Source organism: Alligator mississippiensis, chromosome 4 (genome assembly GCF_030867095.1).
Source record: "Alligator mississippiensis isolate rAllMis1 chromosome 4, rAllMis1, whole genome shotgun sequence".
In the NCBI taxonomy this organism is placed as follows: domain Eukaryota; kingdom Metazoa; phylum Chordata; order Crocodylia; family Alligatoridae; genus Alligator; species Alligator mississippiensis.
Genome location: NC_081827.1, coordinates 160,154,114 through 160,176,311, shown reverse-complemented (window position 1 = coordinate 160,176,311; position 22,198 = coordinate 160,154,114). Strand labels below are relative to the sequence as shown.

At 46.5% G+C, this 22,198-nt stretch overlaps 1 protein-coding gene across 1 annotated transcript in view; it reads right to left on the bottom strand.

The window, feature by feature from the left end:
* Positions 1-9,477: 9,477 nt before the first annotated feature.
* The window catches only part of SCN4A (sodium voltage-gated channel alpha subunit 4), a 117,124-nt gene continuing 104,403 nt past the window's right edge, over positions 9,478-22,198 (bottom strand). The window contains exons 24-25 of the mRNA XM_019475818.2: positions 19,662-19,932; positions 9,478-16,366 (exon numbers count right to left, since the gene is read on the bottom strand). Of these exons, the coding sequence (XP_019331363.1) occupies positions 15,180-16,366; positions 19,662-19,932 (1,458 nt within the window). The 3' untranslated portion in view covers positions 9,478-15,179. The remainder of the gene's footprint in view (positions 16,367-19,661; positions 19,933-22,198) is intronic.

The window sequence follows — 22,198 nt, the reverse complement described above, 5'->3', positions numbered from 1 at the left end:
CCCACCCCGCTCTAACCAGTTAAATGCTGACACTGGTACCCCTACACAAGCTACAATCACACCTCTCCCTGCAGTGGAGAAGGTCTACCAACCTGATGTGTCAGCGGGTGGATATGGCTAGACAGACAGACAAAGCACAAGGAAACAATGAGACACCATCTTTCAGTATGATCAGCAGGTGCTTCTAGCACACCAGCTGCATGCCACCAAAGGGGCACATTTGTGCCTGAGCATGGTGTGTAGGTGTTTCCTGCATATCGTGCTGTCTCAACTCAGCCTCTTGCAGTGACACTTAAATCTTGCGATCCCTTGGAAATGTAAAGGTTACAGTGCAGAGCAGCATGGTCATCACATGTGCACAGATATCACTTGGGATCACTGTCAGAGACAGGACCTTGACCCGGATGGATGCTGCTATGCAATAGCTCCATGTCCCATGTTGAATGCAGCCTTCAGGCTGCTGCAGTCACCAAACCAAACTACCACAAGCTGTTTGCAGCTTTCCTGCTGAATGTGGATTCCCAGCCCAGAAAGAAGAGGGATACTCCACAGCCAGTCCTGAGTGAGTGACAGGTTTTAACTCTAGCTTTAGTATCTCCGGACCCTTTAGGACTAGAAATGGGAGCGTTGTCTGATGGAGCCAACCAGGGGTCACCACATTCAACAGAGTGATTTTCAGCCTTATGCCTGTCAACTGTCCCTCATTTTGGGGAGATCTCACTCATTCAGAAGCATAAACGAAGAGAGCTGGAAGGGACCTCAGGAGGTCATCTTGTCCAACCCCTTTCTGAAGGCAACCTAAGCCATCCCAGGCAAATATTTGTCTAACCTGCTCTTAAAAACTTCTAGAGATGGAGATGCCACATTTCAATCAGTGCCACTGCTTGACCACTGTATTAGAAAGTTAGATCTAAAATTCAACCTAATTCTCCCTAGTTTACACCCATTCTTTTTGCCCTTTCCCTTGCAGACACACCGAATAATCTATCACCATCCTTTTTATAACAACCTTTTTATGTGTGTTTGAAGACCGTTATCAAAAACCCTTTTGGTCTTCTCTTCTCCAGACTAAATAATCCCAGTTCTTCCAAGCTTTCCCTGTACATCATGTTTTCCAGACCTAAGTTGTAGAAAGGTGCACACACATTTGCTGTCCCTGTTCCCTTGCCTCATGTTTCTTGTTGAAAATTATTTAAAGATAAATACTCTTGAAGCTGGGACTATAGGCAATATTTTTGTCCTGCATGAAGATGTGTGTGTATATCTCATTTCAAGACTGTCTCATTTAGTATAATTTTACTGCAACTATTGTAAAATTTGTGTGGGGGATAACATTCCCAGCTCAACAGGGCAGCCAGTTGGCTGCAGGAGAGGGAACAAGCAAAAGCAAGCAGAGACATTGATCACAGTTAAGAGTGGGAGCAAGTAGTGACGGTGAAGCAGATGATGACTTGTTTAATTTTAATGAAGATCAGAACCAGCAGCCCAGGGCCCAAGAAATTGAGCATTACTTCTCATCTGTGAGAAACTTATCTGAGATGTCACTTACTATGAAAAAGCTGTTAATCCGTTATAACACATCATAGCTCTGCCACTGGCATGGATCTTCGAGAACTCGTGGTGCTCAAGCAAAGTGCCCGAAGATTGGAAGAAAGCCAATGTGGTGCCTATCTTCAAGAAAGGGAGGAAAGTAGATCTGGGGAACTACAGGCCCATCAGCCTGACCTCTATTCCGGGGAAGATCTTGGAAAAAATTATCAAAGAAACAATTCTTGACAAACTGGCTGATGGCAACATCCTGAGGGACAGCCAGCACGGGTTTGTTGTGGGTAGGTTTTGCCTGACCAATCTCATCTCCTTCTACGACCAGGTGACACATCACCTGGACAAGGGAGAAGAGATTGACGTCATATACCTTGATTTAAAAAAAGGCTTCGATCTGGTATCCCATGATCATCACATAGAAAAAACTGGCCAACTGTGGCCTTGGCTACATCACAGTCTGCTGGCTGGGGAATTGGCTCTGAGGTCAGACCCAGAGGGTGGTAGTTGTTGGAAATCAGTCATCGTGGTGCGCTGTGACCAGTGGGGTCCCCCAAGGCTCCGTACTTGGGCCTATGCTCTTTAACATCTTCATTAATGATGTGGACATTGGTATCAGAAGTGGACTGGCCAAGTTCACCGATGACACCAAACTTTGGGGTAAAGTGCCCACATCTGAGGACAGGATGTTGATCCAGGCTGACCTTGACAGGCTCAGAAAATGGGCGGATGGAAACCTGATGGCGTTCAACAACAAAAGATGCAAGGTACTTCACCTTGGAAAGAAAAACCCGCAGCGTGCTTATAGGCTTGGCAGTGCTACGCTTGCTAGCACCATGGCCGAAAGGGACTTGGGGGTCATGATTGACCTGTGTGCACCCCCTCTGTGTTGCCCCTGCATGACAGTGAGGCAATGCTGCAGCATTCTAATTAAAATGCAAACCAGCATGTCTATAGGCAGCCTGGGACAGCAAGCAAGGTCACGTGCTGACTGAAAGTGGTGTTGCCAGCCCAGAAATGAGGTTGTTTTGGGAAAAAAGTTGGGGAACCCCCAATATACCAGACTTTCTTGCACACCCCCGAGAAAGACACACACCTTGTTTTTTGGGAAGATGGAATGAAGAAAAAAAGATTTTTCCAGGGTTATGGCCACATCCAGCCTAACCTTCAGTTCAACTCACCCTTCCTTTCCTGCTCAGGCTACCATTTTTACCCCTTCACAGCTGAAGTGACAGCAGCTCTTGGCTGCTCAGCCAAAAGCTGAAATTGTAGCTCCTTCTAAAGACCGGACTTTGTGGACATATCTAGGCTTTTGTAAAGAACCAAAAAAGTTTGCAGGACAAACTGCTGGAGAAAGGACAGGTTCATTTGCAGAATTTTAAGACCATTAAAAAGGAGAGCGGGTCATTAACACCTTTTGAGGGAAGAACAAGCAACAGGCTATGAAGTCAATTGACTCCCTCGGTGTTGCCTGAATAGAAATGCCACTGTTGCTATCCTGGGCAGAAAAATCAGCTTTCCTGCTTAAGCCATGTGTCCCAGTTTGGAAGGCTAATTTTGGGGGAAAGGTCCAGATGGTATGTGAATACATATGGTAGATTTTAGAGATCAGCACTCACTCTGTTTACGTTGCCAGGAATATCAGTCTCATTCTCTACAACACTGGCTCTCTGTTTTGGACCTACTGTCTATTGTTAACCCCCAACATTTGCAAAAAGGGGTGGGGGCTTGATGTAACTCACAGACTGCTTACCATAGCCAAGTGGTCTCCACTAGTCCATACACCAGAGTTTGAGAACCACCCTTCTGGCTCAGGCTGATGACTGAGGACTTGGAAACGATGACAGCCCAGCTTTCTATGAGCTGTTTAATACAAGAGCTATGAAGCATGTTTGTGATAGGAGGCAGGTGCCTTTGGCAGAAAAAATACGTGGTGTCACATGTCTTCTCGGTCACTGCACACCTTGCAGCGTATGCAGATGTGTCCTTTCCTGGACTATTCCTATTCATTGTGGAGTTGGATTTCACTCGTGGCCTTTCAGCAGCTCTAACACAACAAGGATAGAAAGCCAGGCTTCCCCAACCCTCCCGCACAGCTACTCTGGATCTATTATGTTGTGAACTTGAGTGGCAAATTACCTCAGAGACATACTGTTCCAGTGAAAGGAAAAAAGCAAAGCTCTGGGATTCTACTGATAAAAAAGCTCCATGAGCAGGTCTTTCTAAAAGTACTATGGGAAACGAGTCAGTCAGACACCACTCAGGCCCAGTTCATGCCCCTCTGCCCCTTGCTAATGCTTTGAGAACTATCCTCAGTCCTTCACCACAAATTGATTAATTCCTTTTCATGGGTATCCCAATAGGACCAGGAGGTCCTCATGCTTGTTCTGCCCCTGAACCAACTTCTTAGTGTCATGAGGACATATCTACTCTGGCAGTTGCCTGATGCATCAGGGGCTGGGGGATCTCCTGTGATCCTCCTTGTGTGAGATCTGGGAGGCTGTAAGGAATTGGTGGTTTTGGCTGCTAGGGTCTTGGGGACAGAAGCTCAAGAGTCACCAGGGGGGACCAGTGGAAATAGGTGAGGCTCTGTTCCCCTGGGCACCGCCTGGGATAACAAGTAATAACAGCCACAAATTGATTGAGAGTAGGCTCAGGCTTGATATCAGGAGGTATTACATTATGGTTAGGGCTGCCAGGATCTGGAATGGGCTCCCAAGGGAGGTGGTGCTCTCCCCTACCTTGGGGGTCTTCAAGAGGAGGTTGAATAGATATCTGGCTAGGGTCTTATGATCCCAGCACTCGTTCCTGCCCAGGGCAGTGGGTCAGGCTTGATGATCTGTTCAGGTCCCTTCCAACCCTAGAAACTGTGAAGAGTTAGCTCAAGCTCAAGAGTCAAGCCCAAGAGTCAGCCTCTAACCAGTCCATAGGGCTTTGGCAGCTGTGGGATCTTTATTACTATGTATGTATGGTGGGGATCTAGGAGGATGCTGGGCACCTGAGGTGGAGGTCAGTGCTTTTTCTGGGCATTTAACATAGCATTTAAAATCAGAAGTGACTAGTAGATCATTTAGTCTGCCCTCTTGTATAACAGGACAGAGAATTTCATTGCATTACCCCTATACTAAGCCCACTCTGGAAGACTCTGGGTCCAGGACTAAGAAGCAGGCCTCTACTATTAGACATTGCCATTAATGAATTACCTAATGACCAGAATAAAGCCCTCCAGTCATGTGCTTTTCCTGACAAGCTCCCCCTCAAGCATCTCTGGTGCCATTCGCTATTATCTATACACAAACCAGGTGCACATTGCATCATTTCTCTAAAAGGACAGGAAATTACATGAGGATAAAAACAAAAATGAGCTGAATCTATTGTTCTTGTGCCATTATTATGAATAAACTCACGTGGTGTGCATGTCCCCTAGGACTAGGTGGCATCACTCTAACTAACCATTGGCACTGTGTGTCCCCTCTGGGACTCCTGTGGCATTGTAATAAACCATGCAGTATGTGCACCTTTGGGACTATTTTCTAACACCTCATCTCACTTGCACTTCCCGTTTTTGGGGTATCAGCTTTCAAGCTAGTTTCTCTCTCCCTGTGGAATCTGCCTTGGGTCACACAGGGAGTTGGCCGTAAAAGGCAGGACTTGGCCCTAGGTCCTTTGAGTCTCAGGCTAGGCTATAACATAGCCAGATAGCCAGATTTCCTCAAGTGCCACAGTATCCTATCCCTCAACTCTAATAGTAGTTTCATAGTTTCATAGTAGCTAGGGTTAGGAGGTACCTGAACAGATCATCTAGCCTGACCCCCTGCCACAGACAGGAATGAATGCTGGGTACCTAAGACCCCAGACAGATGATCATCCAACCTCCTCTTGAATATGCCCACGGTAGAAGCGAGGACCACTTCCCTGGGAAGTTGGTTCCAGATTTTGGCCCACCCTAACTGTAAAATATTGCCTTCTGATCTCTAACCTAAACCTATTCTCCATCAGCTTATTACCATTGTTCCTTGTCACCCCAGGTGGTGCTGGGGAGAAAAAGGCTCTCCCTATTTGCTGTTGATCTCCCCTGATGAGTTGGTAGGCAGCCACCAGGTCCCCCCTCAGCTTCCTCTTGCTGAGGCTGAACAGGTTCAGGTCCCTCAGTCTCTCCTCATAGGGCCTGTCCCACTGCCCTCTCATCAAGTGGGTGGCCCTCCTCTGAACCAGGCTGGCCACATCCCTTTTGAAGTGCAGCGCCCAGTACTGGACGCAGTACTCCAACTGCGGCCTGACCAAAGTCGCATAGAGGGGGAGCATCACCTCTCTGGACCGGCTTGAGATGCACCTTTGGATGCATGACAAGGTATGGCTGGCCTTGCTGGCTGCGGTCTGGCATTGGCGGCTCATGTTCATCTTGGAGTCAATAATGACTCCAAGATCCCTTTCCGCCTCTGTGCTTTCAAGAAGGGAACTCCCCAGCCTGTATGTATGCTGTGGATTCCTTCTCCCAAGGTGTAGCACCCTGCATTTATCTACATTGAACCCCATTCTATTCTCATCTGCCCACTTCTGTAGTCTGTCTAAATCTAGTTGCAGCCTCTCTCTCCCTTCAAGCGTGTCCACCTCACCCCACATCTTAGTATCATCAACAAACTTGGACAGCGTGCTTTCTACCCCCTCGTCCAAGTCACTGATGCAGATGTTAAACAGTGCAGGCCTGAGGACCGAGCCCTGGGGTACCCCGCTGCTCACATCTCACCAGGTTGAGTACAACCCATCCACCACTACTCTCTGGGTGCACCCCATCAGCCAATTTTTTACCCATCCAACTGTTCAGGCATCAATGGCACAGTTGCGTAATTTATTGATGAGGATGGGGTGAGAGACAGTGTTAAAGGCCTTTTTAAAGTCTAGAAAAACTACGTCCATGGCAACACCATCATCCAAGGATTTAGTTACTTGGTCATAAAAGGCAATCAGGTTGGTCAGGCGGGACCTGCCTTTGATGAACCCATGCTGGTTGCCCCTCAGCATGATCTCCCCTGCTGGCCCCCTACAGATGTGCTCCTTGATGATCCTCTCCAAGAGCTTCCCGAGCACTGAGGTGAGGCTTACAGGCCTACAGTTACTTGGGTCCTCCTTCCTCCCTTTCTTGAAAATTGGGACCACATTAGCCAGTTTCCAATCCCCCGGCACCTGGCCAGATGACCATGAATGCTCATACAGCTGGGCCAAGGGCTCCGCGATGACCCCTGCCAGCTCCTTCAACATCTTTGGGTGGAGGGCATCTGGACCTGCAGACTCAAAAATGTCTAGCCCTTCCAGAAGATCCCTAACTACCCCTGCACTGACTGAAGGCCTGACAGCTATCCCTGAGATTGTCCCTACCTCTGGTAGGTGGGATATCCCGGTCCCTGTTCCAGAAAACAGAGGCAAAGAAACTGTTAAGAATATCAGCTTTCTTGTCTGGTGTAGCTACAAGATTACCGTTTGTGTCTTGCAGGGGCCCTACATTGCCTGGTGCCCTCTTCTTGCTCCCAATGTACTTGAAAAAGGACTTTTTGTTGTCCTTAATCCTGGACGCTAGCCTGAGCTCCATCTCTGCCTTGTCCTTCCTAATAGCCCTCCTACACTCCTGGGCCGAGAAGGAGTACTCCTCCTTGGTGATAGTTCCTCCCCCCTTTTAGTTCTCAGGCATTGCTGAATGCCCTTGCTGAGCCAAGGGGGTTTCTGAGCACTCTTACCCCGCTTGCTTCTCTCAGGGACTGGAGGCATCCTTTGGGCCTGGAGGATCATCCCCTTAAGGTACAACCATCCCTCGTGGACTCCCATCTTCTCTACCTTCTGGGCCCTTAGTGCTTCCCCCACTAGTCTCCTAAGCTCATTGAAGTTGGCCGTTCTGAAGTCAAGGGCTTTAGCTTTGGTGTAAGCCCTAGACACCCTGCATTGGATAGTGAAATCCAGCAGGTGATGATCGCTATTGCCCAGGTGGTCAAGGACCTGCAGTCCCCTCACCAGGTCATCCCCCCGTGGCCAGGACCAGGTCCAGCAAGGCGTTACCCCTAGTGGGGTTGTGCACTTCCTGGATAAGGTGAAGGTCCTGTAATACAGCCAGGAACCTACGCAAGCGGTCAGACCTGGCTGTCTGCTCCTCCCAGCAGATGTCTGGGTAGTTTAGGTCACCTGTGACAATAACATCCCTTGACCTAACCGCCTCCATAAGCTGACTGGAGAAGTCCTGGTCCAGCTCTTTACCCTGGTTGGGTGGTCTGTAGTAGATACCCACCCTAAGGTCCCTTTTGCCATGCCCCCCTTGTAGTTTGACCCATAGTGTCTCTGCCCGACCTCCTGTAACCCAAAGCTAATCCTTGATGTTGTGAGGTGCTCTTTGACATAGAGCGCAACACCCCCACCTTTCCTCTATCCTGTCTCTTCTATATAGGGTGTATCCCCAAATGCCCACCGCCCAGCCGTAGGTAGGGTCCCACCAGGTTTCTGTGAGCCCTACTAAGTCTGGGTTCTTACTCACAATCAGGAGGCACAGTTCCTCCTGCTTACTTCCCATACTATGAACATTAGTGTGGAGGCATCTGAGGCCTCCTGAGGGTGCATGTGCTGAGGGTGCATGTGCCTCCCTCCCATTCCTAGGACAGTTGTGGCTCCCTACTCCCAGGACACTGATGCTTACCTGGGCTTCCCTTCCTCTTGTCACCCTGCATGCGGGTGAAGCTTCCTCTCCACTTGAAGCGGCCCCTCACAGCTGAGAGTCCCCACTTGTGAAAACTCATGTTTGAGCTGCAAGCATCGGTAGTAGCGCAGACATGAACATGCCAAAGAGTCTTCCTTTCCTGAGCAATCCTTAGTGGCACACTAGTGTGCCATGAGAGTGGTGGAAGCATGCTGTGAAAAATGATACTTTATCAGTATCAGATCTAGCCTGCAGAGCCACCTCATCTGGCCCGTGGGGCTTGCCATGGGTCCAGAAACTTGGCAGTGGGGGAGCAGTGACAATTAACACTGCCACCATTCCCCTCTGCCAAACTTCTAAGCTCCACGTGGCAGGCTTGGGCCCCAGACATGCCAGCCCCAAATGGCTCAGTCCAGCCCACAGGCCAATAGGTTGGGCAGCACTGTACATTTTGCACGCACCTCCACCCACCCCACATTTTTTGTGAATAAGAATAGCATGCCACCAATTTTAATCCAGAAAAAAAGTGTGCTCTAGGTATCAAAAGTTTGGGAAACACCACCTTAGTGGACTTCTGCAAAGACTGATGGCCCAGGAACTCCCCAGAGCTGAAAGCTGCTCTGCAGTGGGGATGGTAGATGTTTGCAGGGCACCTACCCTGCACTGGAGCATGAAGCACGAAGCTGAATTAGACATCTGGCCTCTTGCTGCGGCCATCATCTTGGCTGCTGCTGTCTCCTCCTCAGCACTGCAGACTTCCTGAGCAGAGCCCTCTGCTATAGCAGGGTTCAGGGACACCTCCATAACCGTGCTGTGCTGAGGTGGGGCCTCCTCTTTGCTGTGCTGGAACAGCATCAGTGCAAAGTAGGTAGTGGAGCAAGGCAAACTGATTTAGAGATTTTAGGTTTGCCCCTACAAGAAGCACAGAAAACTAACTGGCTATTTGCAGGTGATCGAGCTTCAGAGCCCTGGAGACTGAAGTGACTCTTCCCTTGGAATTTTCCTCCCTGTTCCCAAGAAGCTTTTTTTCCCATTTTTTTAAAGAATCCTGGAAAATTAAAATGTTTACAGTTCCCTATTACTACAATACAAGTATGTAAGGGAAGGAGCTCGGTAGGGGAACGGCTGCGGTTTGCAACCTAGCAAGTGACTTGTTCAGGAACTGCAGACAACCACATAGGTTGTCTGAACCCCTGCAAGAGGGCTGTGTGAGCGCTTGAACTTGCCACAGAAGTTGACACATTTTTGTAACTTAATAATAGATCATTTACAGTTATTTATTTTAAGAAATGTACAAAGAAAAATAATTGCTCTAGCTCAGTGAATTAAGTTCTTTGGCATTTTTTTCCATCAGCAAACAAGTATGTACAAGCAAAACTGGTTGTCAAATGTAACTGGTTTCCAGGCTCAGAAACTAATGATGTGTGTTTCATGGGTGTTCACATGTAAACACAATTCAGACTACTGTGTCAAGTAGCAAATATCTCCAGCTTCTGCTCCAGGGAGCAGCCCCCAAAACACATTGAAATGAAAGCTCACTGCTGAGTTATGGATGAGCAGTAACTGGCTCAGTCGTTTGTATGAAGAGATGCTGAAACAGAGAAGCATTGCAAATATTGCAGCCTCCATGACAATACTAACCCTAACTGCCTGTAATTGGTTTGAACCACTCCGATTTTTGCTCAGAGAAAGTACTTATGGGAACTTGGACTACAAGAAATTGCTCATTTTTGTGTTGGATTTTGGTTAATGGGGAGAATATCCCAGTAGAAGGGATAAATCTGAAACAATGAGAATTGTTCGTTCATCAACAGCCTCTCTAGCCATTAGACAATAAGAGATTGCTCCTAGGCTCCTTTCTGTGCTCTGCACATGAAATCCCAGCCCTGGCTCAGTCCTGAGCCAAATTCCCATTGACTTTCATGAGGTTGGGATTTCTCTTTGCAGGTTGCTGCAGTTCTTCACCTAATTTCATGAATTACAGTCACAATGCCCAGAAAAAAAAAAAAAAACAAGCAAAAAGACACAACTGGAATGAAGAACAATTCTCAACAGCATAGAAATCATTGAGGGACAATTTTCTCCTTCAATGCCAAGAGAGACCAGGTCTAAAAATCTTGCACAAGAGTGACAGTAATAAAATCGTATGCCAGGACTCACTGGCAGAATTGCTTGGTGGGTGTTATGGCTATTGGAATTGACTCTGCAGCAGCTGCATCCCCTTAAGAATGATGGGAATAACTGATCTTTCCATTTACTGGTGGGTCTGAAGAATAAATATCTTTACAATTATATATATATTTCAAAATATTCAAAGGTCAAAAAAGTAAAAAAACAACGCCCCCCCCAAGTAATTGAAATCATGTGAGCTCCAATGAAATGCTTCACTTAGATTTCTAAGCACTATTTAACTGTCTCTAAAATTAAGTTGAAGGAAATTGAAAACAAAAAGTTGTTTTGAATTAAAGACAACTCTAGCCTTTTAGCTTTCCTTGACACAAAAAAGCTGATGACACCAAAAAAAAATTGCAAAACATTTTGGTGTCTCCAAATTGGCCCTTTCCCCCACTCTCTAAAAATGTTTTGGCTGAAATATGTCACCCACTTCTACCCGCACTGTGCTGGGGGACTCTGTGCAAGGCTTTTTCCTTAATAAATCCCCTGGCTATGTCCCTACCTTCCTCTGACCAAACCCATTAGTCCAGCCTCTCTGCTACTATACAAGGAACTTCTGTGAAGCACAGCTCCTACGTACTTTGTGGATCTGGACGAGTCCCTGTCCCATCTCCCGCTCCCTCCCCACCTAATTTTGCTGGGTTTCCTCAGCCTGTTAACTGCAGAAATACCTGATCTAGCTTAAAAATAGCTAGCTGGGGTAGTGAGAACTGACTAGCAATAGCAGCACAGAGTAGAGTGCTGGCTAATCTATCTTGCTGAGAAGCTTTTCAGTGGCTTCAATAAGGACAAGATTGAGCATAATGTCCTACCCCAGCAAAACACTTAGAGGCCCTTAACTTCAAGACACGTCTACAGTGCCACATACCGCACATTCAGCTGTTCTCTGTGCTGCAAGGGAACAGTGCGGGGGGTGGGGGTGGGGGGACCCCTGGCTATCCAGGGGTCAAAAAAACCTGCACAAAAAAAAAAAAAAAAAGAAAGAAGAAAGAAGCAGAGCGGCACATATGGGGGCAGCATGTGCCACTCAAAACCAGAGCCTGGCCAGCCAGTGCTGCACTGCAGCTGCAAGCCAGGCTCCAAGCAACAGGATTGCCACTGCTGCAGCCCTGGGAGGCCCCCAGGACCCCAGATAAGTCTGCTGGGGCCAGCCCAGTGCTGCCCCAGCCTCCCCTATCCCACCTGGGATAACCTGCCATGTGCCAGAGTGCATGTGGTACGGATGTTCCCCAGGGACAACTAGCAGTGGTGCAAGGTATGCCACCGCTAGCTGCCCCTGGGGAATCAAATGTCCATGCTTATCTGGATGCAGCCAATGGGGTTACTCCTGGTGCTGTGTTAAGTGCATACCGAGTGCATCTACATGTGTGCTTTATTGAGGAGTAGACTAATTTGCTCCACAGTAAATCATCACTGTCTACACATGCAGCAGTATTAGGCTGCAGTAAACTAATTTACTTCACCGTATTAGGCTGCAGTAAACTAATTTACTTCTCTGTTGGGGACAAGTACTATCCTACGGCGGAGTAAACATGTGATTAAACGCATGTGTAGATGGTGACTGCCGGGTGCAAATTGTACCTGGTCAGCCCATTCAGCCCAGCTAGCCAGGGGGAGGGAGCCTGCAGGGCAGGAGGCTGACCTTCAGGCCCCAGCCAGCCCCTCTGTTGCCCTCTGCCACCACCCGGAGCCTGCGGCTGAACCCCTGAGCCTGCAGCTAGCCCAAGAATGCTGCACCCCAGCTCTAACTGCTGCGGTCCCAGGTGCATGTGTAAATGCTGGGCCCAGGAACTGTTTTCTCTGGTGTGAAGTGCACCACAGTTTATTGCTTCAAGCTAATTGCTCATGTAGATGCACCCACTGAGAAGTGTTTTATCTGGATGAATAAATCAGGTGATTGCACAAAGGTGCCCACTCTACACACAGAAAATGAAGGCACATATGAAAAACAATTTCCATGCTATGATATGTTTGGAAATGTCCATGCACATTGACTTCAATGGAGTTAACAAGAATTTTACCTGAACTGGATCTCCTCTAGCTGGAGCTGCAAAAGCGGATACTACCAGTGCTGTCTTTCAAGATCCATTTTTACAGGAGCTGGAAAAATTAATCTCTGTGATAGATTTAAACAAAGTCCCAACTGCCATAGACCTGGCTAAGCCCCAGGGCCTTTGGGAAAACCATTGTTTCTGCTCAAAATGTCCCCCTGTCATGCTGGATGGTTCACATCTCAAAAACAAACTGAAAAACAAGCAGAGCAAACAAAATAGGTGCACAGACTAGAACCAGACTAGACAGTGCACCCAATAACACAAGACACAACCTGATGCCAGACAGCACTGCTGAAGCAAGTCAATGTATAGGATAAGACAAAGGACTAAATTAAAAAAATATCTTTTAGGAAGTCCTGTTTTAAAACTGTACCACAGCTGTTTCCACAGCAGAAAGTAATCCTTGAAGGGAAGTGCTGTAAAAGTCTCCCAACCTCAGGAAGAAGCTGTTTATGTGGGAGGTGGACTTCGCCACATGCATTTGAAATGGAAGCAGCATTTCCAAACACAGCCTTTGCTTTATTAGCTAAGGTTTTGCACATATCTTTTGTGCTGCCATGGACTCTCCCGGTGGGTTCTGTTCATTCAAGGTGGGTGTCATGAACTGCTTGGATAAGAAAATATGAGGGCTTTCTGTGGTAGATAGTGGGTATCCCTCCTCTCCACCACCAAAGGTACCTGTTCGATCAGTTCATTATATGTATCCCAGGGCAGCAACATGTTTTGATCACTGGATCTGATAATATACAGGTACACCCTTATAGCTGCAGGGAACAACGATCCCCTGCACCAAAGATTTCCAGGTGTCAAGGTCTTTTAAAAATACATTTCAGGTGTTTCTATAGAGACAAATCAAATCAGACTTCTTGGGAAATATTCACCATATACCATACCATTTCCCCCCATTATTTTCCTTCCATATAATCTATTTCCTCATTTAAATGGGAAAACAGAAAGAAGCCTGAATATAAATGTAGTTTACATTCCAGCTGTAGGGAGCTGAATGTTTTACAATTTTGATAAATATTCAGAAAACTTTAAAAACTAGTATTTAACCCTGAGAATATATCTGCAGATTTCTCTTATACTATGCAAACAAATCTTTAAGACATAATTGCACTTTTACCATATATAACAAAAAGTCATTATCGCCTATTCAAATGTTCAGAAGAAAGGTGCTACCTTTAAGACATTGGAGATTTTTGTTCACAAAACCTTGCCACTTCCGCAATTATTTTTAATACTATTTCACTTGGCTCATCTTTCACTAGCTAACTGAGTGCATTCCATAGAAAATAATAGACAAAAATGTCTTGACTGTGAAACAATATTAAGAAATAATGTGTTTTTTTAAAAGGAGAGCCATAAACAATAGTTAAATATCTGCAACCTATAGGCCCAAATTCAGCTCCCCCTTTAGGTGGTTAAGTAGCATGTAACAGCCTAAAGTTAGATACTCACAGATTTTAGATCCAATTCCCACATGCAAAACTAGCTTACTAAGCATGCTCTGAATGGACTCACTGGCTACATCCAGACGAATGCGGCTGTGCAGTATGTGGTGCTGCAGATCTATCTACGGCACCACATACCGCACAGTCAGGCATTCCCTGTGCTGCTACCTTGCAGTATTTGTGGGGGGTGTTGACCCAGGAGATCCTGGGGTCAAAAAAACCCACACCAAAAGAAAACAGGGCAGCGTACGTGGTGACCCCAAAATGGAGCGTATCCAGATGAGCGTGCACCTGTGGTTTGTGGTCCTCACACCTGTCTGAGGTGCCACACACCACGTGTGGTGCATGTGCAACCATGCACTGCACTACAAATTTGTAGTGTAGTGCCAAAATTTGATCCTGGGAATTCCCGGTATCAAAAAACCTGCAGCAAAAAAAATTGGCATGATGCATTCTCCAGGAGTGTGCAGTGGAGCAACTGGAGGCTGGGTCTTCTAGGTCTGCCCTGGCTCTTCCAACAAGCCCAGAAAAGCATGGAGCAGGCAGTTTGCCTGAAGTGGGAGCATGTTGGCCTGCACTGCAGCACATGTGCAGGAGCGTGAGCAGTGGCAAAAAGTAGCGGCACAAATTTGTGCCGCTACTTTTTGTGCTGCTGCAAGTGCACACCCCTGCATGTGGGAATGTGGTCATGGAGGGCATAGAACCCAAGTTTCCTATTTCCTGAGCAAGTATTGTAACCATTAGGCTATTGGGCTAAAAGAGACAAGATGGTCATCTTCTGGAAATGACGGCTAGTAATGGTTTTTTGGTAATTAATGTTTTGGGGGCTTACAGAAGGACAAATCTAGTGCATGTAGAAGCAAGAGCTAAAATCAAGGTAAGCAGCACTTAAGGCAACATGTATGTCTATCTTTAGGCACTTACGTGCCACTTAACAGCCTGAAGGGGAATTGCATTTGGGCCACCATTATGAAGGTTAGATCATTTAAAAAATTTTAATGTTTCACTTTCACCAGCAACAGATTTCACATTTAACTCATAAGAAAAATACTAAACTTGTTGCACAGTTGTGGTGAATTATAAAAACTATCCCCAATAAGAGATTCAATTAAAAAAGTTAAGATGTATCCTTTAAATATCTGAAATGTGGTAACATACATCATTAGCTCAAATGTCTATAATCTACAGACATGGATATGAAAGTGTTCTTTGCGTGAAGAGATACAAATGGAGTCTTTTCAGGCTGGGCAATGAAAGTAAGATGAAAAATAACTTCTATTATACAAATGATTCTTTCACATTACGTTTCTCATCCAATTTTTTTGCTTCACTGGGAGCACCCGGAGTCTCTGAACTTAGAACTGGTTTAAGAGACAGGGTTGGGGCTGTTTCTACTTCTCCTGTCCCATAATTCCAGTTCATTTTGCTTGCGATCAGTCCTTCTTTCTCTGGTGCTTCTTCCATTAGGGTGTCCTCCTCTTTACTATGCCTGTAGAGGTAAGAGGCTTGTTTCACGGACCGCTTTAAAAGGTACCTGCGGAAAGCTCTTTGGATTTTTATGGCACATACTTCTTCATGTTTTCTTTTCAAAGTTGTAGTGATGGGTTCATAGGAAACCTTGGATGGATTTGCAGCCATAAATTTCTCCTCCATTGTTTCTTTCAAAGCATCCATTTCTCCTGAGTCACCCAAGACTTCTTTTGTCAGAGCAAACAGAATGTCCAAACAGTGGATTTTGTCCCCGGGGACCATTGGTAAATCCATGGTGACCAATTTAATCTTGTTTGGCTTGGCAATTTTAAGTGGCTCTTGTAAGGTGTCAACAAAGTCAGATAAGGTGCTGTACGTGATAAACTGGGTGGCATCCGGATCAAATTTCTCCCATGTTTCATAAAACATCTCAAAGTCATCTTCACAAAGGGGTTCGCTGCTCTCCTCTGTAGCAACGTTGAAGTTCTCAAGAATGATGGCAATATACATGTTCACAACAATCAGGAAGGAAATGATGATATAGCTACAGAAAAAGCAGATGCCCATAGATGGATTCCCACAGTTTCCTTTCACTGAACTGCCAGGGTTCTCCAAATGGGGGTCGCAGTCTGGAGGGCCGCTGTTCAGGATAGGGTTGAGGAGGCCATCCCATCCTGCTGATGTAGTGATTTGGAACAAACAAATGATGCTATTACCAAAAGTTTCAAAGTTGAAGATGTCATCAATCCCAGACTCCTTCTTCACATAGGCAAAGTTGGACATCCCGAAGATAGAGTAGATAAACATCACCAGGAAGAGCAGGAGTCCAATGTTGAACAAAGCTGGTAGGGACATCATGAGGGCAAAGAGCAGAGTCCGGATGCCTTTTGCTCCTCTGATTAGACGAAGAACACGCCCAATCCTGGCCAGCCGAATCACCCTAAAGAGGGTGGGTGACACAAAATATTTCGAAATGACGTCTGAAAGGACGAGACCTAGGGCGGGATGAACAGAAAGTAAATTTGGCAGGCTGATGTAGCTGAGGCAGTGAAGCAATGCATAACCTACCCTATATATGCTATCTGTACAGAGCGTTAGAGAGAAGAGGCAAGGGGATGCAGGGGAGAAAAACAGGTGTTACTGGAGTACATTACATTTCATGGCCTGAAGAAGACCTCTGAAAAATTACTTAACCAATGCCTCTGCACTCTGCAGGATAATAAACTCCCCTTCTCCCCTAGAGAAGAGCACTCTCCCCTTGTAGGAAGGTTCCTGGATAGCTGTTGAGAGTCAGCATGTGTGGAAGGATATGGGAATAGCACTTGGGGGGTTCATGTTTAAGGAAGTTTTTTTTAGTACAAAAGGAGGAGATATCAAGAATGAACATCTGGGAGTAGGGCCAGAATAGCTAGGGACAGAAGTTACACATAAACTGGTTTAAGTGATCAGAAACTGGTTTAAACCTTTAACAGAACAGAAGCTTGGTGCACATAGACCAGTTTCAAAATGGCAGAAACTGATTTAAGATAAACCTGGTTGAATGTAGTATCAGACTTAACTGATTTGGGTCAAACCAGTTTATGAAACTTCTGTCCCAGACCCCTTCCTGGTTCAAGTTAAATCACAGTCCCCCAGCATCCCAGCATGCTTTGTAGCCCTGGGCTGGGCTGTGCTGTCTGCTCCAGAGAGCAGGGCTGGCCCCGTTCCTCTGCTCCCTAGCTGGAGATGTGAGGGTTAGCTGACAAGGAGGTGGGGGTGGAGGGGCAAGCCCAGCTGGGGATGCAGCCTGGTCTGTGGGGGGGGAGGGAGGGGGAGGACTGCCCCCCCCCCACACAAACCACAGTTGGGGTCTGGGGCAAAGGAAGGGGGTTAAATACTCCTTCCCCCGCTCAAACTTACTGCTGGCTGCAACTATGGACTACAAATCACAGAGGCACCTGGAAGCAGGAAGAGGAAATAATGAACAACCTGCAGAGTCCTACTGCTGTAATTCTGGACTGCAAATCCCAGAGACCTCAGGGGCAGCAGGAAGAGGAAGTGAACACACAGCCAGAGAGCAAGGGCCCCCTGGCTTCTGGCCTGAACCACTGCAGGCATGTGGCTGCATTCCCTGAATCAAAGATAAATGTCTGTTCACTTCTGTTTCAATTTAATCTGCACAGTTTAAACTAACCTAAAAAGACTGAATTGATTCAGCCTCGGACTTTTTGGCCATCTGTACTTAGCCATGAAGAACCACATATCTAGAGCTCCTGCTTCCAGTGTACTGTTACTGTGAATCTTAATTATAATATACAATATGTAATATATAAATATGTAATTCTATAAAATCATGTTCCCAGGTTTCATAGAGGTGAAGAAATGACAAATGTGGGCTGACTGTAGCTGATACAACAATATTTCTTTGAGAAGATCATAAAGGAGCACATCTGTGATGAGCCGGCATCGGGGATGATGCTCAAGGGCAATCAGCATGGTTTCATTAGGGGCAGGTCATGTCAGACCAACCTGATTGCCTTTTACGATCAGGTCACAAAAGCATTGGATGCAGGTGTCGCTGTGGATGTAGTCTTTCTGGACTTCAGCAAGACCTTTGACACTGTTGACCACCCCATCCTCATTAAAAAACTAGGCGACTGTGGCATTGATGCCTACACAGTCAGATGGATTGCTAATTGGCTGAAGGGTCATACTCAGAGGGTGGTGGTGGACGGGTCATATTTGACCTGGGGGGAAGTGGGCAGCGGAGTCCCCCAGGGCTCGGTCCTTGGGCCTGCACTGTTCAATTTCTTTATCAGCAATTTGGACGATGGGGTGAAAAGCAACCTGTTCAAATTTGCTGATGATACCAAAATTTGGGGTGAGGTGGGCACGCTAGTAGGGAGGGAAAGACTGCAGAAAGACCTGGATAGGTTGCAAGGGCGGGCTAACAAAAACAGGATGCGTTTCAATACTGACAAGTGCAGGGTGCTGCACTTGGGCAGTAGTAACCAGCAGCACACTTATAAGATGGAAAAGTCCCTTCTTGAGAGCACGGAGGCAGAAAGGGATCTTGGAGTCATCACTGACTCCAAGATGAACGTGGGCCGACAATGCAAGGTCACGGTCGGCAGAGCTAACCGGACCCTATCGTGCATCCACAGGTGCATCTCAAGTAGGGCCAAGGAGGTGATCCTCCCCCTCTACACGACACTGGTCAGGCTACAGCTGGAGTACTGTGTCCAGTTCTGGGCACCCCACTTCAAGAGGGATGTGGACAACATTGAGAAGGTCCAGAGGAGGGCCACCCGCATGATCTGGGGACAACAGGGCAGACCCTACAATGAGAGGCTACGGGACCTGAACCTGTTCAGCCTTCACAAGAGAAGGCTGAGGGGGGACCTTGTGACCATCTATAAACTCACTAGGGGGGACCAGAAGGGTTGGGGGAGACCTTGTTTTCCCTAACGCCCCCCGGGATAACAAGGAATAATGGCCACAAGTTGTTGGAGAGTAGGTTTAGATTAGACATCCGTAAGAACTACTTCACAGTTAGGGCGGCTAGGATCTGGAACCAACTTCCAAGGGAAGTGGTGCTGGCTCCTACCCTGGGGGTCTTTAAGAAGCAGCTTGATGTCTACCTGGCTGGGGTCATTTGAGTCCAGTTTTCCTCCTGCCCAGGCAGGGGGTCGGACTTGAAGATCTACAAGGTCCCTTCCGACCCTACTTCTATGATTCTATGATCTGCCTGAGACTGAAGACAGCCTAAAAAATTGCTCTGAAAGGAATGAATGATTCCATGCATCCCCTTCAGATGCTAATTCTGAAACCCACCACACTGGAGACCAGAGTGGCATCAGCATTGCCCAGGGCAATATTGACAAGATAACCTCACACAGAGTCCACTCTTTGGGGAGGGGGATGAATTCTCCTTTCTACAGCCTGGATATTTATCCACTTATAGCTAGGGAGGGAAGTTAAGAGAAGCAGAGAGAAGAGCCAAAGAAGCCTGACTTGCTAAAGAAGAGCAGGGTAGATCGCTCAGCAGTCCAGAAGTAGCCCTTATTATCATAATAGTCATAGGATCTGTGGCAGGGCTGAGGCACAGGGAATGGGCCACACCAGGCCTTTCTACTTGACCCTGTTAAGAGGCATGTTCCAACCCATTATAAAGATGATGGAGAGATAGTGCTTCTTGCACTGAGGTATCAATACCATCTTCAAACCATTTCTTCTTAACTCATGTACTATAAATCCACCTAGATTTGCTTGCCTGAAGGCATGAAAATGCATTTGGAGTTAGGAACTTACCTACAATGGAGAGAATGACCACCACAAAGTCAAAGATATTCCAACCAATGGTGAAGTAATAGTAGCGCAGGGCAAACATTTTGAGCACACACTCGCCAGTGAAGATGATGATGAAAATCAGGTTGACAGTCTGGAGAATTTCAATTTTGGCTTCACTTTGGTCATCTGTTTCAACCATCATGGTCACCATGTTAAGACAAATCAGGACCATGATAGTTATGTCAAACACTTGCTTTGTTACAAAGTCATACACCACGCCTTGAATTTGGTTCTTTAATCAATGGCACACATAGAGGAAGTTGAAGACAGAAAAGTGAGACAAGGCATGGGACAGACGTACATGGAACAGAATGGGACCAAGACAAAAACAGAGAGAGAGAGAGAGAGAGAGAGAAACAGGGTAAGAGAGTTCAGAAAACTGTTTGGTTTGTCATGCTCAGTGGTCATGTAACAAGAATTACAATGCCAGAAGGTGCTGTTAGCCCTCAACCCCTGATGCAGCCCAGCTGATACATCCACATGACACATATGTTACAGTGTCATAAATGATATGCCTAACAGGTGTTTGGCTCAAGGCCAAAGGCCTGTGACTTACTTATTAAGGTGGTTCATAGCTAAACCAATTAAAGCTCCTTAGTCATGTCAAATTAATTTACAAAAAATTCTCAATTGTCTTGTTTGGTTTGAAAGGAAATCAAAGCCACAACTGAATTGACCCCATGTTTCCTTCTGCAAGTGCTCAGCAACTACCACAGATACTTTAAAGGTTGAGATTTTTAGAAGAATCTCTCTCAACCTTTTTAGAAAATCCCAATGAAAGTACAGCAAATGACTAGAGGTGAGGTCCTGTTCCCACTGCTGTCCTTGGAAGGTTTCCTCTCTCGACTATAAAGTAACTGGGCTTTCACTCCAAGGCTTGGCATGAAAAACCACTGAAAAGCCTGGCTTGTGTCAAGAGAACTCATTGGCCATGACAGACACAAAGCTTTAATTCTGTGGATTTTCAAATAAGGCTCACATATGCATGCCTAAAGGAAAATATATGAACTAAACAGAGTATTCCTTAGATGGAGAAACAACACAAGCACTCTTGCCAGAAAGGCTATATTGAGGGAGAATAGACAAAACAGTTTGAAGGCATGAATGGAATCCCTAGCAAGAAAGACCCAAGCTTTCCCCACCCCAAACAAACAAGCATTTCCTTTATCAAGTTGAATGCAAAACTGGCAATAGGAGGAGAAAGAGGTGTTTGGACACTGTTTCTCAGGAATCATGCTTTTCCTCAGTAGATCTTGGAGCACATTGCAAAGGAGACCAGGACCATGGTCCTTATTTTAGAAATGGGGAAACTGAGGTACATAGAGATGCTGATCACCCAGTAGGCCAGTGGCAGCATAGGTTAGAGATCCCAGGTCTCCTGAGTCCCTCTAACTTGCTCTGGCCAGTAGGCAAGGCTCCCTTTTCCCCTCACAGAGCCAATGGGCATCTTCCAGATTGACTTTAAAAAAATGCTGAGCACAGAAATGCCTTACACCCACAATCGCTCTCCACCAGTTACTGCCAGCTGTTTGCACACTGTGGCTCAGACTCCATAAGACCCCCTGTAGGCTTTTTATCTGCTCTGAGATCTATCTGCACCCCCACCCCCACCCCCCTTAGCGTGCTTTATTCCCCTGGTAGTTCTCAGGAGGTGACACTTACCTTCTGGCCGCATCTACATGAGTTGTGGACTGTGCAGTCATTATTTACTGCATAGTACGTGTATAACCAACTACTAAATGACTGCTCAGTAACCAGTGTTATTGCACAGTACTGTCCTTGCATGGTTTTTTTCCAATGGGCAATGAGCTACTGCACAGTAGTTCATTACTACTACACAGTAGCGTCACCGTCACAGTGCCCCCCCAACACTACTGCGCAGTAGCATCTCATGTAGATGTGCTCTCTGTCCCTTACAGTGGGGAAACTGCCAATCCTTCACTGTCCATTCCCCTCCTTTTCATTGCCCTGTCTCCTAGTCCATGCCCAATATCCCTCCCACTCAGCTTTCTTCCCTTTATAGTTCTCCTGCCTCTCTCCTATGATATATAGGCAGACAGAATGTAATAATCTGGAGCTGGTCTCTAATAGTGGTTCTCAACCTTTTTAAATTCAAGGCATCCCTTGGTAGACTGTAGGCATACCAGGGAAAATAGCAGCTCTTAGTTTTCACTCTTTTGGCTGATGGAAAAATAATCGTTTTTCTATCGCAACAAACTCAGGAAGAGCTCTATTAGAAATCTCTGGGTTTCTCTTGTGAATCATGTTTGTAAACCTAACTGTGCTAACATTGTGTGGTACCCGGTGGCACCTTTAACAGGATCTCAAAGCATCTCAAGGTGTCCTGGCCCCCTGGTTGAAAATCACTGGGTTATTATAAGGAGGACCTCATGGCTCTTGAAAAGGGCAATGAGACCCTGAGTGACACCTAGTGGTCAGAGACAGCAGCTTCTCCAACATGTGGCACTGGGAGAGGCAGCTGTAGGGGCCCATGGGTC